The sequence below is a fragment of the Vicugna pacos genome, chromosome 17, assembly GCF_048564905.1.
Source record: "Vicugna pacos chromosome 17, VicPac4, whole genome shotgun sequence".
Lineage (NCBI taxonomy): Eukaryota > Metazoa > Chordata > Mammalia > Artiodactyla > Camelidae > Vicugna > Vicugna pacos.
The window spans coordinates 20,112,470-20,132,825 of NC_133003.1; the positions used below are offsets into that span (position 1 = coordinate 20,112,470).

At 37.7% G+C, this 20,356-nt stretch overlaps 1 protein-coding gene and 1 long non-coding RNA gene across 6 annotated transcripts in view; one reads left to right on the plus strand and one right to left on the minus strand.

Moving 5' to 3' along the window:
- Positions 1-1,220, minus strand: part of SETD2 (SET domain containing 2, histone lysine methyltransferase) — a 114,286-nt gene extending 113,066 nt beyond the window's left edge. For 4 of the 5 annotated variants that reach the window (XR_012060626.1, XR_012060625.1, XM_072941150.1 and 1 more), the window contains exon 1: positions 1,090-1,208. Coding sequence is in view for 3 of the 5 variants with exons in the window: in XM_072941150.1 (XP_072797251.1) it covers positions 1,090-1,160 (71 nt within the window). In the remaining 2 variants the exon portion in view is untranslated. Of the gene's footprint in view, positions 1-1,089 lie in introns of all 5 variants that reach the window. The other variant, XM_072941152.1, reaches the window with a different exon arrangement.
- Positions 1,221-1,482: 262 nt separating this feature from the next.
- LOC116283985 (uncharacterized) lies at positions 1,483-16,248 on the plus strand. The gene is made up of 4 exons (XR_012060627.1): positions 1,483-1,816; positions 5,412-5,456; positions 6,028-6,231; positions 15,330-16,248. It is a non-coding gene; the product is annotated as an uncharacterized lncRNA (long non-coding RNA).
- The last annotated feature ends 4,108 nt before the right edge of the window (positions 16,249-20,356 follow it).

Here is a 20,356-nt window from a genome sequence, read left to right on the forward strand (position 1 = left end):
TGGAGTTTAAAGATAGCTTTTTGAAACAATATAGTCTTGTGAAGACGTAGAGAAACAAGTGAATCCAGGCTCTGAAGTGGAAGCTCTCCTGAGATATCAGATACAGTAGCAGACACAGCCCTCAACAGAAATGTAAAAATGTCCTAGGCTGAAGACACACTATTGGGCAAAACGGTATTCTGGTTTTCTAGAACACTGTTCAGAGACTCCTCAAACGATTCTTGCTTTTTAACAAAGTCTTCACAAGGAGTAGAAAGTCATCCATTTAGAGTAAGAGGTTCCTTTTACCAAGAAAGTAGAGTATCCGAGAAAGTGTGCAAATCTCATAATCTGGTAGAGAATGTATGGCCCTCTGGAGGCTTTCATTTTCGGGTGGAAAAACAAACCCGATGTCACCTCAACATCGGGGCCACTCAAACCTCGCCACCATTACAAAAACCGAAGTGCCAAAGGTGCAGAATACGAAGCCGGAAGCACTACCAGGCCAGGATCGCGTTCCAGGAGAAAAAAAAATCAAAACCGAGAGTGCAGCGCGGGCCCCTCAGCGGCCCTGAGCCGAGCGACGCGCGCTAGGCCCTTCCGGTCAGAGCCGCCGTCGCCGGGAGGCCAAGCGACGGGCCGGGCTTCCACCCGAGCCCGGGGATTAGCGGCCTACCCTCGCCGGTGCCCTCTCGCCGAGTCAGGCACCCGCAGCCCCTCCGACTCGGCCCCTTCGTCTACAGCGCAGCCCGCGGGGGCCGCGAAGAGCCGGAGAAGACCTCCGAGCCTCTGGCCGACCAGGTCGGTGCGGCGGCGGCGGCAGCGGCAGCGGCAGCGGAGGCCGCGCCGCCCCTCCCCCACCGGCCCGGCCCAACCGCCGCTGCGACGCGAGCAGCGGCGCCAACGCCGGGCCCAACCGCCGGCCCGCGACGGCGGAGACGAGGCGGCCCGTGGCGGCGGCGCGGGCTTGCTCCCCACGCCGGCTGCGAGAGTCCACCGCGAGCCCGTTACTCCCCGCGCCGACCCGCGCCAACACCCGTCAGGACGCGCCGCCCTCGGCTCGGGCTGAGGCGGCTGAGGGCAGCGGGAGGCCGCGAAGCTGATACTTACTCAGGGGTCGGGTGCTCGGGGTCGTAGAAATCCCCCATCTTCGGAGGCGGCTGGGGCGGCAGCTGCTTCATCGGGAGCGGCAGGAGGCGGCGACGCGAGCCCCCTCCCCGCGGCAGGGCGACGCGACGGAGGGGAGGGGAGGAGGCCGCTGGTCCGACCGCGGCGGCGGCGGCGGCGGCGGCGGCGGCGGCAGGGGCGGCCCGCGTCGCTTGCTCTCTCGCTCCCTCCCTCCGGCGCCCGCCCGCCGCTCTTTCCCCCACACACTCACACGGGGAGCGACGCGTACCCTGCCCGCCCCCAGCCGCACAGGCCCGGCCCCTTAAAGAGACACACACCCGCCGCGGGGCCGCCACCAGTCGGCGCGCCGGCAGCTGCAAGTCGACCTCAGGCCGGAGCGGGAGGGGCGGGAGGGGCGCCCCGCAGTCCTCCGACCCGGCTGGACCTTGCCTGCGACTTCCCGGAACAATAAGCCCCAGGGCCGGAGTGCTGTTGGCCTGCCCCGTACCGAGAGTCACTGCGCCGCGACCCCTCCCTCTGGCCCGCGGTGGCGGCGGGGCGCTGAGGCGTGACCTGGTTCAGGGTTGTTTGCCAGCGACTTCGGGGGAACAGCCACTGCCCGCCGGGACACTAGCCTTCCTGCTCCGCCGCCCTCGAAGACCTACGCTCCAGGAGCGCCGGAGTCCGCAGCGGCGCCGAGGGCCCCTCCCTCGGGCCTGCGGCTTCTGAGGTAAGGCGGTCGCCGCTTCTCCCGTGCCTCTCGCCCCTCTCTCCTTTACTTCTCCTCGCTTTCTCTCCCTCTTGCCTCCTCATCTCGTCCCCTCAGCAGGTATGGAAACGGAGCTAGGCCGGGAATTCGCCGTATGGCCGAGCTCTAGGGACGTCCCCTCGTCTCTCCTGCCCCCTCCCCACTCTGGGTCGGCTGGAGCCCCTCCGCCCACCTCCTGGAGGCGTCCCTTCCTGTGTTCTGCCCTCTCCCCAACTTCTGGGAGTTGTGACTCGTCTTCTGCGTGGTTCTTAAGGCCTTGGAGGAAATGTCTTTGAAGAAAAGGTTATTAATCACTTTCCTGTAAAAATGACATGGGAAATTAAGTACTTGAAAGTGCTGCAGGTTTTTAGTTATTTTTGGAAAGGGAAACAAGAATACATAAAGCCATTAGCTAAACCCTCAGAACGTTGAAGAGTTTATGACAATTGATCATTTTGAATTTGGGGGTTCATGAGATCAGATTTTTTGTTGTTTTTTTCCCACTATAATTTTGAATCGAATTTTACCAGCAAACAATTGGAAGGAGGTGTGTGTTATGGACTGAATATGTATTCCACCCCTCCAAATTCATATGTGAAATTCTGTCCCCCATGATAATGGTATTAGAAGGTGGGGCATTTGGGAGGTGATTAGGTCTTGAGAGTGGAGCTTGAACGAATGGAATTAGTGCGCTTATAGAGCCCAATGAGCTCTCTCCTCATCTGCCCTGAGGATATAAGGAGAAAATGCAGTCTGCAGCCCAGAATAAGACCCCCATCAGAACTCAGCCTGATCTCCTACTTTCAGCCTCCAGAACTGTGAGAAATAAATTTATGTTGTTTATAGCCACCTAGTTTATGATATTCCATTTTAGCAGCATGAAGAGTGTATGAGACGAGATATATTCTACTAGCTCTTTTTTACATCCTATATGTGTGTACACATGTATACACATAAATGTATATACTGACAGTGTCTATTAGTACTTTATCATCATCGTTTCTCAATTGAGGATTATTCTGACTTTTTTTTTCTGGTTTTTAGACATAGCATCCAGGTCCAAAACTTATCTGATGCCCTTGGTTTAAGTCTCCCATGGCCACTTCTTTACGAACTACGAATATTACCTAATTTCTCTGCTTTTTCTCTTTGTAAGATGAGAATAATAATGTGGACAGGTCCTCATTGTTGTAAGGATCCAATGAGATAATATTTGTAAAGCTTTAAAATTTCAGTAAGTGTCAGCACTTAGACATAGTACAGTGGTTGAGAGCTAGTTCTACCTGGCATTGTATATCAGCCCTGCGACTTTGTAGCTATATGACATCAGGCATAGTTACTTTTTATGCTTCCAGTGCCTCCTCCGTACAATAGAGGTATTATCCACTGCACAATGTTGTGATTATTAAATTAAAATATAGGAAATACTCTTGCACAGTGCCTCTCATTGAGTAAGTGTCCAGTAGATGTTTTCTTTCACGTTTTGAAAGAATAGATGGGGACCCTGAGCCTTAGATGCCACATAGGCCATTGGGAGCCACTTGACATCGGGCAGACAGGAAAAGCTATTTTAACTATAGGTAGAAATGGCTAAAATACTGTAAGTATGAGGTGATAAGGACCTAAACTGAGGTGAGTGAGAAAAAGCAGTCAGTTACAGGTTTCCTGTTCCTGAAATAATGAAGTGAATGGGTCTCTTGCAGGAAGTGCAGCTAGTCTCTATAATACCTGGTCTGAAGATAGCATTTTTCTGGTCACCACCCAATGCAATAAGCATATCGAACCATGGGGGTCAATGGGAAATACTAGGCCCCAAACATAAATAAATGAACCAAGTTTTTACAGGCAAGATTGGTGGAAGATTGAGTACTATTAGATGCCATCATCTATTATTGTACTAGGAGTTCTTTGTAGACATATTTTAAATTCAAAGAGAATCCATCCTCAGAACACATACTTGGGCCTGGTCTCTTGATCAAAGCTGTAGGATAATTTAGTCTTTAGACTATAATTTCTAGATATTGACCATCTCCTATTTTCTTACATAAAGACTTCTATAATTATGTTTGAAGGAAAAATGTCAAAAGTCTTAAAGTGAAACATTATAAGAGGCATTCTATTCTTAGAGCACTAGAACTATAAAAAAAACTTCATAATTGCTCCTGCCATTACTGCACCTGTAGGCCCAGAGCATCTTCATCTCAGGGGACCCCAGGGTAACTAATAGTGACCCTGAAACAAAGTTGACTCGGGCATCTCTTGCCGTAGGGGAGATCTTAGGCCAAAGATCAGAGATTGCCCACAGTTATGCTCTCAGTACCTGGAAGGGAAAAGAAAAAAATCTAACTGATGTGGAGGGGAGAGTGCCAGTTGATTGAGCACTTTCTCCAAAACTAGTATTTGTAAACAAAATTGTGGAGGTAATATGTTAACAAGACAGTTCTTAGGGCTGATAGAACACAGAGGCAATAAAATCAAGACAGTAAGGTGCCCTGAGGTACCACAGGGTGGTGCCTTTTTTCAGTGTGTCCAGGCCAAAGCTCCACTGCCTCAAATGGGAACCTGGCTAAGGCACTAAGAGAGAGAAAAGGTTGTTTCCCCTTGAACCTACAGCTGGTGCTGAATGGGGAAGCTGCCCCTATCTACTTATCCTTGCATCTTCCCATCCCATTCTTACCTCACCAAATCCTTCCCCCAAGTGAGGGTTCTCAGAAGACTGTGTTCCTCAAGAGATGTCAACTTGGGAAGGACATGCAAGCCCTAGGCCTTCAGTCCTATGACTCCTCAAAGTTCCTTACTTTCCCAAGAGGGGACAAGGTTGACAGTGGCAACAAAGCCAACGTGGGCAGCATAAGCAGGGCAGTGTGGGAAACCGCATCTCTACCCATGTGCTCCCACAAACACCCTCATGTTGGCAGAGCTAGGCCCATTCCCAATGGCTATAGGCTGTGGTTAATGATGGCCAGCTCAATGTATAAAAGGTTGAATTAATATCAGAGAGGCAGTTTGGGAGTATATATGAATAATATACACAAGGCTGGGTTATATCAAGATTGAATGTTTGAAAGTTAGCTTGCCAGTACAAGACTTGTGAAGATCACAACAATTTATGAGACACCTAATCATTTTCCTTGATTATTTAAATATTATCTTGAATCTATTCCCTGCTATTAGTAATTCTGTCATCAGTTTGTTCTTTTTCTAGTCCAGTGTTCTTTTGAGTAGAGGAATTGTGTTAAATATTCCAAAAATGTATTTTCCATTTGGTCTCTAGGAAACCAAAATTGGCTGTTAGGGTAGTTGCATATTAACTGTAAAATCATGACTACAAACAGGTGCATCCTAACATTAGAATAGAAACATGATTTGGGTGCCTATAAGCTGTTATATACAGTTTTTAATGCTGATTTACTGCTCAGTTTTAATAGGTCAGTATGTCATTCTGTTGTAACTGAAAATAATTATTTTCCATTAATTGAAAGTACAATGAAAAAGATGGTTTTGAAAATAAAGTATATTACTCTATAAATGAAAGACTTGAATCAAGTTGTTTAAATGTGTATTTATTCTTCTATAGGATAGAAATATATATAATCAACATCTCAACATTTGGAATTTCTGAGTAAGTACCTAGTACATGTGAACTAGTAGCCATGCAATAAAAAATTAGCTACCTGATAAATTTATGTAGATACATGAGGCTCAACAGAAGTGAAAGTTTATTTTAGATATAACCAGTATACAAAAGAAAGGCAGCATAATTTAGAATAATGATTAACTGTTGCAAATGTCACACTCTTTGGCCCTGGAATACCTTGAGGAGGGGAGTGTAATTACAATTGATTTTTATTCATGTTTAATCTACATGTCTCAACACAAGTTAAGAAGAATGTAGAAAACAATACACGACCTACATTGAGCCTTATTACGTACATTATTTGTATCAAGCCAGAACTTTCCTATATATATAGTGTTATACTCTATAATTGTCTTTTCTGTTCCATACTGCTTTGTTAACTGACTTCAATTACATAATATGTCTTACCTTCCCAACTCTTATAAGTTTGTTGTAGGCAGGAGCATTATTATCTTTTTTATTTTGTAATATTTAATGCTATATGTATCAGGTGTTTAATGAGTAATTTGCTACTTTTTTGAAAACCTTACTTTTTTTTTTTTTTTACTTTTTTTAGAAGCTCTTGAAGTGTTCACATTGGAGTTTTCTATCGAAACTAAATTGTCAAGTGGCTAACAGGCTGCTGACATCTACACAAGCACTCTCTTCTATAAAGTTTCATTGATAAGCTCCGACAAGCCAACCATTTCATTGGATTTGAAAGTACTGACTTAAGAATTGCATACTTTAACCCTCAAGTATACAGGAATACTGTTATTAGGTAATTTTTTCCCCAACACGTGTTAATCTTGTCTTCTCTACAAGATTATCAAGCACTCAGGCAAGTGATGATAGTGTTGTTTTATTTTGGATCATGGCACCCTTCCAGAGAACTCATCTCCTGAGCTTCCTGTTGCTCTTCCCTCCCAGCCTTGCCTACCCCAGCAGAGGATGAAACTGCTCAAAATTATCTCAGTTTTACAAATGAATAAACCAAAGATCTCAGAGGTTAAGTCACATGTCTAAGAAGTTGTAGAGCCAGGATTTGAACTTGGTTATCTGATTCAAGACATTTTAGAGAAAAAATCTGAAGTTTGCCACCAACAGAACACAATCTCTGATATAAGAAAAAATAATAAGCGAAGAAATTGGTAAATAAGTGGTTAAAACTAAAAAAAATACTTAACATAAAAAGTAATAATAATAATAATATATAATCTGTGTGGTTAACGAAGCAAGATAGAACTAATATCCTGAATAACAAAAGTTATAATTTGGAAGTGGGATGGGTAGGTTGATGATTAGATTTGAAGTTTTCCAAGATCCTTGTATTGTCAAGAAGAGGATAAAAATATAGATTAACTTTAAGCTTTACTCTTAAGTATACAAGCTAGAATATCTTGAGTAACAACTAAAAGAGTATATCATTTCCAAATTAATATATAAAATAGATTTTTTTTAAAATACAAGATATGAAGATAGAAAAAAAATAGTGAAACAGAAACCATAAATAATATGGCAAAAAGTACAAATATTTCACTAATTAGAGTAAATATAAATATAATAAACTCTCCAGTTAATAAAATAAAAATAAAATGGGACAAGAAAATAAAATCCAACCATATTCTATTTTTGAGACATCCTTGAAACAAAGAACACAAAAAGATGTAGATGGATAGAAAAATATGTCAGGCTTATATAACAGGAGAAAGCTGGTAGAGCTATGTTAACATCAGACAGACTAAAAATAAATGAAAGTTACTAAATAATGGTAGAAAGGTCAGGGCCCAAAAACTTCGGAATTCTATACAACGTATGAACCTAATTACAAATCCTTATAATATAAAAATCAAAATTTGACAAAATTAAAAGGAAAAATGGGTGAATTTACCATTATAGTAGAAATTTTAACACACTTCAAAATAGTAACTAGATCTTACTGACAAGAATCAAAAGATATGAGCAACATAATTAAGATTGAATTAGTGGATACATTTAGTGTTGCCCTATACAATTAGATCATTCGTATCCTTCTAATGTGCATGTGGAATGTTTGTGAAAATTGATCACATGTAAGCCCAGGTAGTAATTTTCAACAAATTTCCAATGATGGATGTTATATAGGCCACATTCTCTGAACACCATTCAATTAAATTAGAAATTACTATCTAGGAGGAAAAAACACATTTCAAGTTTCAAAAAGACACTCATGAATAACTCGGTCAAAAAAAGTCACAAGAGGAATCACAAAATAATTGAATCTAAAGAATAATAAAATAACTAAATAGCAAAATTGTGTAATATAGCTAAAGCAGTAATTAGAGGGAAATTTAGAAATGTAAACACTTATGTTACAGGGAAAAAAGACTAAATTAACAAATTAGGTGTCAAACTTAAGAACTAAAGTAGAAGTAAAGAAATAATATAGATGAAAGTACAAAATTAATGAAAAAAATAAAAGGCATACAATGGAGAAGATGCACAAAGCAAAGAATTGGTTCTTCTAAAAGACTATTGACCAACTTCTGACAAATTGAGGGAAAAAATACAAATAATGAGAAGCAGGACAAAACTATGAAAATTGCAAAGATTATAAAATTAACCAAAAATGAACAATTGATGCCAATAAATTTGAAAACTTAGTTCAACTTGGACAACTTTCTAAGATAATACAAATTAGCGAAACTGACTCAATGAGAAATGGAAAACCTATTTGGTCCTAGAAGCATTAAAAAGATGAATTAGTGATCAATTTTCCCTTGAAAAAAAGGAAATGAGGAAAGGATAGATGGACAAACAGACCCAAACAGACAAAAATAGGACAAGAAAGAAAAATTACAGGCTATTCTCATTCTTGAATAAAGATGCAATAATCCTGAACAAAATACTATAAAAGCAAATCTAGCAAATAATTAAAAAGGTAAAAATCATGACCAAGTCAAATTTGTTTCAGGAATGAAAGTTTGGGTTCAGTATTGCAATTTTTTCTGTATAATTCATCATATTAACAAATTATGTTGTTGTGTTAGGCAGAATAATAGCTCCCCCCAAAATGTCCACTCCCTAATCACTGGAACCTGTGAATATATTACCTTAAGTAGCAAATGCACTTTGATGTGACGTGAGTTACAGACCTTGGGGTGGGGAGGTTATCCTGGATTATCTGGGCCCAGTCTAATCACAAATCCTTAACAATAGAAGAGGAATGCAAGAGGGTTGGTTGATCAAAGAAACAAGGACAAGGACTTAACATGCCTGTTGCTTTTGAAAATGGAGAAAAAAGGGCCTGATCCAAGGAATGTGACAGCCTCTACAAGATAGAAATGACCCTCACTCATTTTATAGCTAGCAAGAAAACTTTGTGGGGCCCTGGTCCTACAAACTCAAGGAACTGAACAGCAGTCCAAATGAGCAGGAAGCAGATTTTCCCCTAGAGCCTCCTGAAAGGAATGCAGCCTGACAATACTTTGTTTCTAGTTCAGTTAGACCCATACTGATGACTTCTGATATGCAGAACTGTAAGATAATAAATTTGTGTTGCCTTAATTTTCTAAATTTGTGGTAGTTTGTTACAGTGACATTCAAAACTAATATGGATGGGATGACCAAATACTTCTTTTTTAATTGAAGTATTGTTGACTTACAATGTTGTGTTAGTTTATCCCTTGCCCTCCTTTCCCCTTTGGTAACCATAAATTTGTTTTCTGTGTTTGTGAGTCTATTTCTGTTTTGTACATAAATTCATTTGTATTCTTTTGTATCACTTTTTCACATTTGCCAGATTAAAAAATCAACTGCATTTCATAGTCTAGCAGTTAGAAGTTAGAAAGTACAAGTCAATAAAACATACCATTTACAAAAACAATATTGCCACCAAAATATTAGAGCTGGGTTATCCTTCTGGGAAGAGGGTAGAAATGGATCCTTACTTCATATTTTACCCAAAAATCAATTCCAGATGGATTAAGACTTAAATATAAGAATTTTAGCGAAAGCTGAAAAGGTTTAGAATAAAATAAAAAACATAGTCCTCCCTCACTATCCACAGGGGATTGGTTCCAGGACCCTCCCAGATAACAGAATCCACAGGTGCTCAAGTCCCTTGTATAAAATGACATACTGTCAGCCCTATATATCCCTGATACTGAACCCATATACATGGAGGGCTGATTGAAATAACACTATCTTTGGAACATGCCCTTGTGATAGGGAAAATTTTCTTAAAATTCAAAGTGCAGACCAAAGAAGGCAAAATTCAACTCCCCTGAAACCTTGTCATCAAAAGACAAAAAAATGACAGTAAAAATAATAAACTGGAAGGAAAGCTCTGCAACAGACAACAACAAAGTATCTAGAGCTCCACAACAAAGTATCAGCAGCTACTAACCACAAGTGGTTGTTGAGTAATTAAAATGTAGCCAGGCCAACTTAAGATACGCTGTTAGTAAAAATACACACCAGATTTCAAAAAGTTAGCACAAAAAAAATTTGTATATTTGTATTGAATACATGTTAAAATGATATTTCAGTTAAGTAGACTGTGTTAAGTAAAAAAATACTAAAATTAATTTTGCCTGTTTTCACTTTTTTTTTAATTGAAGTATAGTCAATTACAATGTGTCCATCTCTGGTGCACAACACATGTCCCATCCATGTGCATACATGCATATATTCGTTTTCATATTTTTTCCACTAAAGTTTATTACAAGATATTGAACATAGTTCCCTGTGCTATACAAAAGAAATTTTTATTTTGCTTTCACTTTTTTAAATGTGGTTACTAGAACATTTTAAATTATATTTGTGACTTGCATTTTATTTTTATTGAACAAAACTGATCCAGAATATATAAAGAACTACTGCAAATCAATAGGAAAAAAGCAACCCAATGTTTTAAACTGGCCAATATCACAGAAAAGGGAAAATTAATGGCTAAAGAACATTTGAAAAACTGTTCCAGGGAAATCAGGCACTATCCACTGTTAACAGAAGTATTAATTGGTACAGTGGCTTTGGAAAATGATTTGGCATTACCTAATAAACTTAAATATGGGCATACCCTACAACCCAACAGTGTATATATATCGTATATATACACTAGAGAAACTCTTGCACAGGTACACCAAAGGCCATGTTCAGGAATGTTCATAGCAGTATTGGCAAATATCCATCAACTGCAGTGTATTTATATAATGAGTGATTAAACAGCAGTGAAAATGAATGACTCTTTCAGTTATGCCTATGAAAATGCTTAAATCGCCAAAACATAATGAGCAGGAGAAACAGGAATAAAATAATACATTTTTTCATTCATATGAAGTTTTACAAGTCAAAAACAATAGATTGTGTAGGGAATTAAACATAGCAGAACTCAAGAAACTAAGAGAAAAGTAATAATTTTCTAAAGGGGGAGGTATCATATGGGGATACCCAGGAGGTTTCAGAGACTAGGTAACTAGGTGGTAAGTACATAGATATTTGTTTCATTGTTATTTTGCCATCCTATGATTAATATTTCTATCTATTTACTATTTAATAAGAATTTTGTGTACATGTGTCCTTTGACCCAGCAAATTTTATTTCTGAAATTCTACTTCATAGAAATAAAAGTACTTGTACATAGATTAAATGTACAAATGTATTAATTGTATCATTATTTGTGGTGGGGAAAATCAAGTGAAGGCTTATAAAGGAATGGGTGAATATAGTTCAGAATATCCATACCAAGGGGTATTGAAAAGAATGTCATTGAAAAGAATGAATTTTCACTATACTAGATGCTCTGAAGAAGTTTTCATGAAGTTTTGAGGTTTGTTGAATGAGAAAAGCAAGATGCTTAGACTTACATATACATGCATTTATTTATTTGATTTTATCATTATAATGAAAGATATGAGCAGATGTATGCTATTTAGTCAAGTTATCTTCAGTTAGGAATTGGTGGAGGAAGTGAGAGAAAAAATTAAGGAAAAATTACTACCCACACCCCAGTAATATATGATATTGATCATATATATATATATATATATCTCAATAGATAGATATACAAATGTTTGTATATATTTAGAGCTCCATTGAGAAATTAGAAGAAAAAAGTAGAGTTCAACCTGTGTCTATTGACTTATAGGGCTGTCAGCTGGAAAAAGTAAGTATGAGCAGTCTATTTCTGTTAAACTAAGATATGCAAATTAATGTTAGTCTTTGTGTAAGTATATCCAAACAGTGAGAAAGGTGAAGAAAGATATACACTAGTCTGTTAATATTGTTCATGGTTTGGATGCAGGGACTGAGGAATCAAAGATGAATCTTAAATTTTTTACATCAACATCTGGATCACTGGTGGAGACTTGAGACTGGGAGAAATAAGTTAAAGGATGCGGGATTAATAATAAAGGTAGGGAACATATAAAGATAGAGAATGCTGGTAAGCATTCAAATGGAGATAACCACTGAGCAGTTCAAAATACCAGTCAGGAATTTAGAGGAATGCTTATAAGAAAATATAAATTTTGGAGTCCTCAGTATACAAGCAATATTTAAAGCTATAGGACTGCATGAGATCTCCTAGGGAAAAAGTACAACTAGAGGAAAAAGCAGGTTAAAAACAGTGCTCAGGATTGAGCATTTGAGAACATTAGTATTTATAGGTCACAAAAAATGATAAGCCAGCAAAGGGACAAAGGTGAAGTTAAAAACAGTGTGTAGCCTCATGGAGGCCATGAGAAGAAAGCTTTTCAATGAGTGAACAAAGAATTTAGAAGCAGTATTGCTTCCCACTCTCAGCTACTTTTCAGATTTATCCTGTATCAGTTATCAATTGTCAGGCATAGTGGGTGGCCAGAAGTCTGCACTTCCATCCAGTAGGAACAAGGCAGCACTTCCTCTGGGGTGTCAAAGAAGGTGAAATGGGAAACCTGAAATTTTGTCTTTACCTTGTTGTGAGAAGGTGGCACCACATTCCCTGCTGGCCTAGTGTCAGAGGGGTCCTGCTAAAATAGATTTACATAAGATCTGGAGTCTCATAATGCTCTCAAAGTTCAGTGTACAATTTTTTAAAAATCATCATACCAAGCAGCAGGAAGATTTCAAATTGATTAACATAATACAATTTAAAAAGATGCTGACTTCAAGATAAATTAGATATCAAAACTATCTGACAAAGATTTTAAAGCAATTGTCATAAAAAATGCTTCAAAAAGCATTTTGAACACACTTGAAAGAAATAAATAGAAAGTCTCAGCAAAGAAATAGAAGATATAAAAAAGAACCAAATGGAAATTTTTTTTGCATTCTATTTTTATTGAAGTATGGTCAGTGTACAATGTTGTTTCATTTCTGGTATACAGCAGAATGTTCATTCATACATATACATACACATTCATTTTCATATTTTCCTTATAGGTTACTACAAAATATTGAATCTAGTGCTATACAGTATAAACTTGTTTTTTTATCTATTTTGCGTATAGTAGTTAGTATCTGCAAATTTCAAACTCCCAATTTATCCCTTCCCACCCCCTTTACCCCCTCAAATGGAAATTTTAAACTCAGTGGATGACCTCAACAGCAGAATGGAGAAGACAGAGGAAAGAATAAGTGAACTTGAAGACAGAACCAAGAAAACTACCCAGTCTGAACCACAAAGAGAAAATAGACTGGAAAAAACAATGAACTGGTCCTCAATGACCAGTGGAATTATAACAAAAGATCTACATTTGTGTAATTAGAGTCACAGAAGAAGAGGAGAAATAGAGTGAAGCTGAAAAGTACTCAAAGAAATGATGGCTGAAAATTTCCAAATTTGTCAAAATACATAAACCTACAAATTCAAGAGGCTGAACATATCCCAGACAGGATTGACCTAAAGAACTAGAAATCTATACCAAGGTGCATTGTACTTAAAATTCGAAAAACTAAAAACAAACAAACAAAAACCTTGAAAGCAACAAGAGAGAAAACACCTATAGGGAACGTTTTTTGAATGGCATCAGATTTCTCATTGAAATCATGGTGGTCAGAAAGAAATGGCACAACATTTTCCAAGTGCTGAAAGAAAAGAACTGTTAGCTCCAAATTCTACATATGGTGAAATTATCTTTGGGGAATGAAGGGAAACACAGAAAACTTAGAAAAACTAAGGATTTGTCACAACTAAACCTACTATGAAATTGCTAAAGAATGTTCTTCACATATAAAGGGAATTATTAAAATAGAAACTTAGACTGTCAGGAAGAATGAGAGCATAACAGAAAGAGAAAAATATTAGTAAATACAATAGACTTCCTTTTCTTAAGTTTTCTAAACTATATTTGACAGTTGAAGCAAAAAAATAACAAATATTATCTGATTTGGTTCACAGTGTATATAGAAGGAATATTTAAGACAATTATAAATAGGGCAGGGTAAAGGGACTTAAAGGGAAGTAAGGTTTCTATACTTTATTTGAACTGGTAAAATGTTAAAACAGGTAGACTGTGATAAGTAGTGTATGTATAATGTAGTATCTAGTGTAACTACCAAAAAAATCTGTACAAAGATACATCAAAACACAATAAAATGGAATTCTCAAAAATGTATATTCCATTAACTCACAGGAAGACAAGAAAAGAAAAAAGGAAAAAACAGAAGGAACAAACAAAACAAAAAATAAAATGGCAGACTTAAGCCCTAACATATCAATTAGTACATTAAATGTAAATGATCTAAATATAGTAATTAAAAGATAGATATTAAGAGAGTGAATTTTTGAAAATCGTGACTCAACTATATGAAAAGGCAAAGGAACTAGAATAGTCAAACTAATTTTGACTTCATAAAAATGTAAAACTGTTGTGCCACAAATGATATTATCAAGCAAGTAAAAAGATGACCCACTGACTGAATGGGAGAAGAAAATTGCAAGTCCTATATCTGATAAGGGATTTATATCCAGAATATATAAGAACTCGTACAAGTTAGTAATAAAAAGATCAATAACCCAATTTTAAAATGGGCAAAGGACTTGAATACACATTTCTCCAAAGAAGATATACAAATTGCTAATACTCATATGGAAGAAAAAACTCAACATCACTAATCATTATGGAAATGCAAATCAAAACCACAATGAAATACTACTTTGTATCCACTATGATGGCTAGAATTAAAAAGAGACAACACTAAGTATTGACAAGAATATAAAGAAATTGGAACTCCCATATATTGCTGGTAGGAATGTAAAATTATGAAGCCACTTTGGAAAATAACCTGGAAATTTCACAAAGTAGTAAATATGGAGTTAATATATGGCCCAACAATTCCACTCTTGGAGTAGTAAAAGATGCATTCACGCAAAACTTGTACATGAATATTCGTAGCAGCATTATTCATAATAAGCAAAGGTGGAAACAACCCAAATATGTACATTAACTGATGAATGGATAAACAAAAGTGGTATATCCACACAATAGAATATTATTCTGCAGTTAAAAGGAAAGAAGTCTGATATATGCTACAGCATACATAGATGATGTAAAAACTCTAAGTGACAGAAGCCAGCCATAAAAGACCACATATTATATGATCCTATTCATGTGAAATATAAGAAAATAGGCAAACCCATAGAGGCAGAAAGTAGAGTAGTGGTTGTTTATGGCTGATGGAGGTGGGCTGGAGAAATGAGGACTGACTGCTAATACAATGTTTTTTTGTTGGGGGACAAATGTTCTCAGATTAGATTGTGATTATGGTCTATTGATACACTAAAATCCATTGAATTATATTCTTTAAATGGGTGAATTTTATTGTATGTGAATTATATCTCAATAAAGCTGTTCAAGTTTCTGACTGGGGCAGCTGTCTCTCCCCCTGATCTCATCTCCCTTTTCCCTCTCTCATCAGTGTTCCTGCAAGCCCTTCCCCAATTCTGTTCCCATGTTCATTTCAAAAGCTCAAATGAGGTCGACAGTGCCACAGCAGACTTTCCACAATGCTGTCACATGGTGGAGCATCCCAGGAGTGCCCTGGGTGAAGAGGTGACACCTGCTGCCTAGCATGTAGTGAGTTCTTGGGTCTTTTATGCAGATGTAGTTGAAGGTCGGGTGTGTGGAGCATGTGAAGGTTTCTTGCTGTTTTGGGGAGGGTGTGTGGGGCATTTTTGTCTTGGTTTCCTACAAGTTCCATGAAAATGGTTCTCTTCAAAGCTCATTGTTTCTGTCATGGTTTCCATCTGTCCTAAGCAAGCCATTTCTTTATTTGGCATTTCACTATTAAAAGCCCCATGTTCTCTGCACTATTTGGCCAGCATAATTGCTAGTAACGATTCAAAGCAAAGAGTTTTAACCTGATGGCATGAAATGTGTACATGAGGGTGGTGTTTTGCATATATTCTAATGACTATATTGCTATTTTCTGTAAAACAACCCATAAGCCTTTAACTTTTAAAGAAAATGAAAAAGGTTAGTGTTTGGGGGGAACTGGCCTCTTCATAAGCCAACATATTTAAGCTGAATATGTTTTAGTAAACCTTATGGTTTTTCTCAAAAAAAAAAAAAACCACAAACTATTTAAAAGGAAAAAAACCACAGATAAAAGAAACAATTGTATTTCTGTATACTAGCAATGAACAATTGGAAATTGAAACTTAAAAAACAATATCATTAGCAATAATAAAAAAATGTGAACAACTTGGGGATAAATTTACAAAGGATATGAAAGACCTGTACACTGAAAACTATAAAATACTGCTGAGAAAAATTTTTAAAGACCTTATAAATGGAGAGATGTAGATTCTTTATGATTAAAAGACTCAGTATTGTTACAGTGTCAATTCTCAAATTTATCTGCAGATTAGGTGCAATATCATTTAAAATCTGAGGAAACTTTTTTGAAAACATTCACTTACTGATTGATTCTAAAATCCACATAGAAATTCAAAGAACTGGAACAGTCGAAACAACTCTGAAAAAGAATAACAAATTGGGGGGCTAATCCTGTCTAAACATAAGAGTTATTATAAAGCTACAGTAATCAAAACAGTAAATAAAAACAGTTGGTTTTGACATAAAGATAGGCATATACATCAAAGGAACAGAATAGAGCCCCACAACAAACCCCACACATTGTATAGACAACTGATTTTTAACAAAGACATAAAGGCAGTTTAGTGGAGAAAAGATACCATTTTTGACAAGTGGTACTTGTACAATTGGACATCCACATGCAAAAATGAACAAACTTGGATCCATATCTCACACCATATACAAAAATTCACTTTAAATGAATCATAGACCTAAATGTCAAAACTCAAATTATGAAACTTGTAGAATAAGAAGAAACCCTTTGTGACCTTGACTTAGGTAATAAAAGCACAGTCCATAAAAGAACAAATTGGTAAATTGGACTTCATCAAAATTAAAAACTGCTGCTCTTCAAACGACACTTAAGAAAATGAAAAGACAAAGTACAAACGAGGAGAAAATCGTTGCAACACATATATCTGATAAAGAACTTGAATCCAGAATGTGTAAAGAACTCTGAAATCAACAATAAGAAAACAGCACAATTTTCTAAATGAGTAAAAGATCTGAACAGGCACTTCATCAAAGAAGATATCCAGTTATTGAGGAAATGCAAATTAAAAATGGAACAAGATACAATTACACACCTATCAAAATAGCTAAAGTTAAAAAAACTGTACCAAATACTGGCAAAGATATATTGTGCTTTCTTCTGGTGGTGGGAGCTGTAAGATGCAATAATTTGTCTTTTATTTTGGAGGTGATGTCCCAGACTACTGGACCCCTAAAAATTTTACTGATGTGGTGGTCCCCTGAATCTTCATAGGATTTATCTCCCGGAACTTAAGTCTTACCAAAGACTCCACCATGTTAGCCATTTATTGCTTATTTGGTCCAATAAGCATGATGTCATCAATATGGTGGACCAATGTGATAATTCTGAAGAATGTCCAGTTTTATGGATCTCGTTATATTATAATTTGACAGAAGTCAGGAAAGTTCAAGATAGCTTTGGGCAAAACTGTAAGTGTGTACTGTTGTCCATTTCAAATGAATGTGAACTATTTTTGAGATTAGAGATTGATGTTTACAAACTGTTTTAACTCTATTGTGATATGCACAGCTTCTGTATGTTTAGTTCAGACTGTTTAACCGTAGCATATGAACATAATGTGACATAGCCAAGTCCTCCATGTGGTAGACACAATTTTTTGTCACTTCATCCATCTGATACAATATAATTTCTGCCTTATCAGATAGCACTTACAACTACGTATATCTCAGAGAGAAAACTGGTATGTACACTCCAAAGAAGTACAATAGTTTCCCATGCTTTTGTAAAATTGAGACCTGATGTTCAGATGTTACTGAAAAGGCTAATTTTTATTTTTATTTATTTTTTTTTGAAAAGGCTAATTTTTATTGAGTTACACAAATGTTAACTTTTTCTGCTGTTTCATTTAACCCAAAGACGTTTCATCCCTGCCGTGAGAAACCTAAGCAAGATGAAGTTAATCCCAAACTTAGAGTAATAAATCAGTAGATTTCTTTTTTACTCTTGTCAACATCCTTTATTTTTATTTTTTGGTTTGCCAGTTATGGCACTAGAGAACTTTTTCATAAAAGTGTTCTCTCAACAGCAACTTACTGAATCCTCTCTATATGCCAAACCTTGTGGGTAGAAACAGAGGATACAAAGGTAAGTGAGGTAATCTCTGTCTTTGGGAAGCTCTCAAAGTAACTGGGGAAACACTTCAGTTAAGGGACAGTACTGAGTACTGAGATTGAGAGTACTGTACTGAGTACAGTATTGAGAGTACTGTAAAGATGGTACCAGCATGCTGAGGGAAAAGGAAGTGACTCTTTCTGCCTAGGGGAGTTGAGAAAGGACATGATACATGAGCTGAGCACTAAATAGTGAACAATTATTTATCTGACAAAAAAGGAGGCAAGTGAGGGCATTTCTAGGCAGTGAACATTAGCCTCATTAGCGAGTTTGTTAGTAACTTTGGACCATACGAAGCCAAGGGGTTTGTTCTCTCCTTTCCTACAGAGAACCAAAGCAGTGGTCATACAGCTTCATGTGCTAGGTTATGAGCATCTGAATGTCTTAACATGGAAATACAGCAATGGAGCAGCAGCTAGCCAAGGCAGGAGCTAAGGTGAAGAACTGCCTAAAATCATTCTTATATACATGCTCATGCAAAAATGTCTGGCTCACCTGACATGTCTGGCTTTCTAGTGCTTGTACTGTGATGCAGTATCACAGCCATAAGGAATGAGCCTTCCATTCCCTTGAAATACATTTTCTAAAATTTAGTCCTTTACAAATCCATGAAGAATGAGGAATCCAATGACAATTTAGATTTGGGCTCCTTACTGGAGTGAGGGCTGCTTATTTTTCCCCAAAGGATGCTTAACAACTCTTGGTGGTTAGGATTATCAATGGTGGAATCCTGGCAAAGTATAGTTTTTAAAATTGTTGAAAACATGATTCATAAAAATATAGAATGAACGTATGTCAGAGATTTATTAACTTACTAATAAGGGACCCAGTCAGATAAAGCTGGTTAAAAGAGCATGTTGAGGAACTGGATATTCACAGACATTTATAAAGGAATACTAGGAGGAAACAAGGAATGTTAGAATTAAAATGTTAGATTAGATATAAAACTGGTTCATATCCAGCAGGGCAATTAAACATACCCGTTGGGGTTATCTTTTCTACTGGATAATACCTAGCATTTAACTTCAGATTCTAAGCCCATAATTGATAGTAATAACAATTACATTCCCTTAGGTTAAGTAAAGAAATAACTTGAAAAGACCACCATCCCTCTAAATTCCCTGTAGTGCATTGAAAGTACATATCACCTACCTTCTTGCCTTTTTTCCAAGTAATTTTTCTTCACCACACTTCATATTTATTCAGCAGGAATTTAAGCCATCTCTCCCCACCCTGCCCCCATCTGTCCCAGCATGCCTTTTTTTCTTTTTCTTTTTTCTTCCCACTGCAGACCAGCATGCCTTTTTTAATTCAATTGCTCTCTACACCTTTCTCTCCATGCATTTCACACTCTTCTGCGTCAGAACTATTGCCCACCCTCTCCTGTCAACAAAAGATCTTGTTGATAGGAGATCTTCATTGCCAGATCTTCATTGCCAGAGATCAAGGTACCACTTATCCTTCAAGGGCAAAGGCAGTTGGCACCCTCCCCTCAGGATCAGTGTTGTAATGAACTGAGTCACCCTTAACACTCTTCCAGATTACTTAATATCAGCCTTTCTTAGCTGGTGTTAAAAAAAATAAACAAGTTCCTTGGGATTTCACTATTTTATTTCCTTGGAACCTCTCTACAGACAGCCTGATGAAAAACTAAGTCTTCAACTATTAAGGCATTTGGTCCTGTTTAATTGGATTTTATGGCTTGGGCACACCTGCACTAAAGCTTTCAAATGAAATGTGCATTTTGTTGCATGAGCCTAATCTAAAACTGGCCCAAGGGGACATTTTGTATAATTAGTGGAAAATTCATGATATCATATTGAGACTTAAATGACTAAATTCAGCTTTGATTGAATTTTTGATTCAAAAAAAAATCACAAAACCTTGGAAGTTGGACCACAAAAAAAGGGATGACAGACTATTAACTCTGGCAGTTGATAATGGGACGACTGCATATCCACATGCAAAAGAATGAATCTGGACTACTATCTCACAAAATCAACTCAACATGGACCAAAGATCTAAATGTAAAAGCTGAAACTGTAAAACTCTTAGACAAAAACATAGAGGTAAATCTTCATGACCATGAATTTGTCAGTAGTTTCTTAGATATGATACCAAAAGCACAAGTAACAAGAGAAACATTTACTGGACTTCATCAGAATTGAAAACTTTTGTGCTTC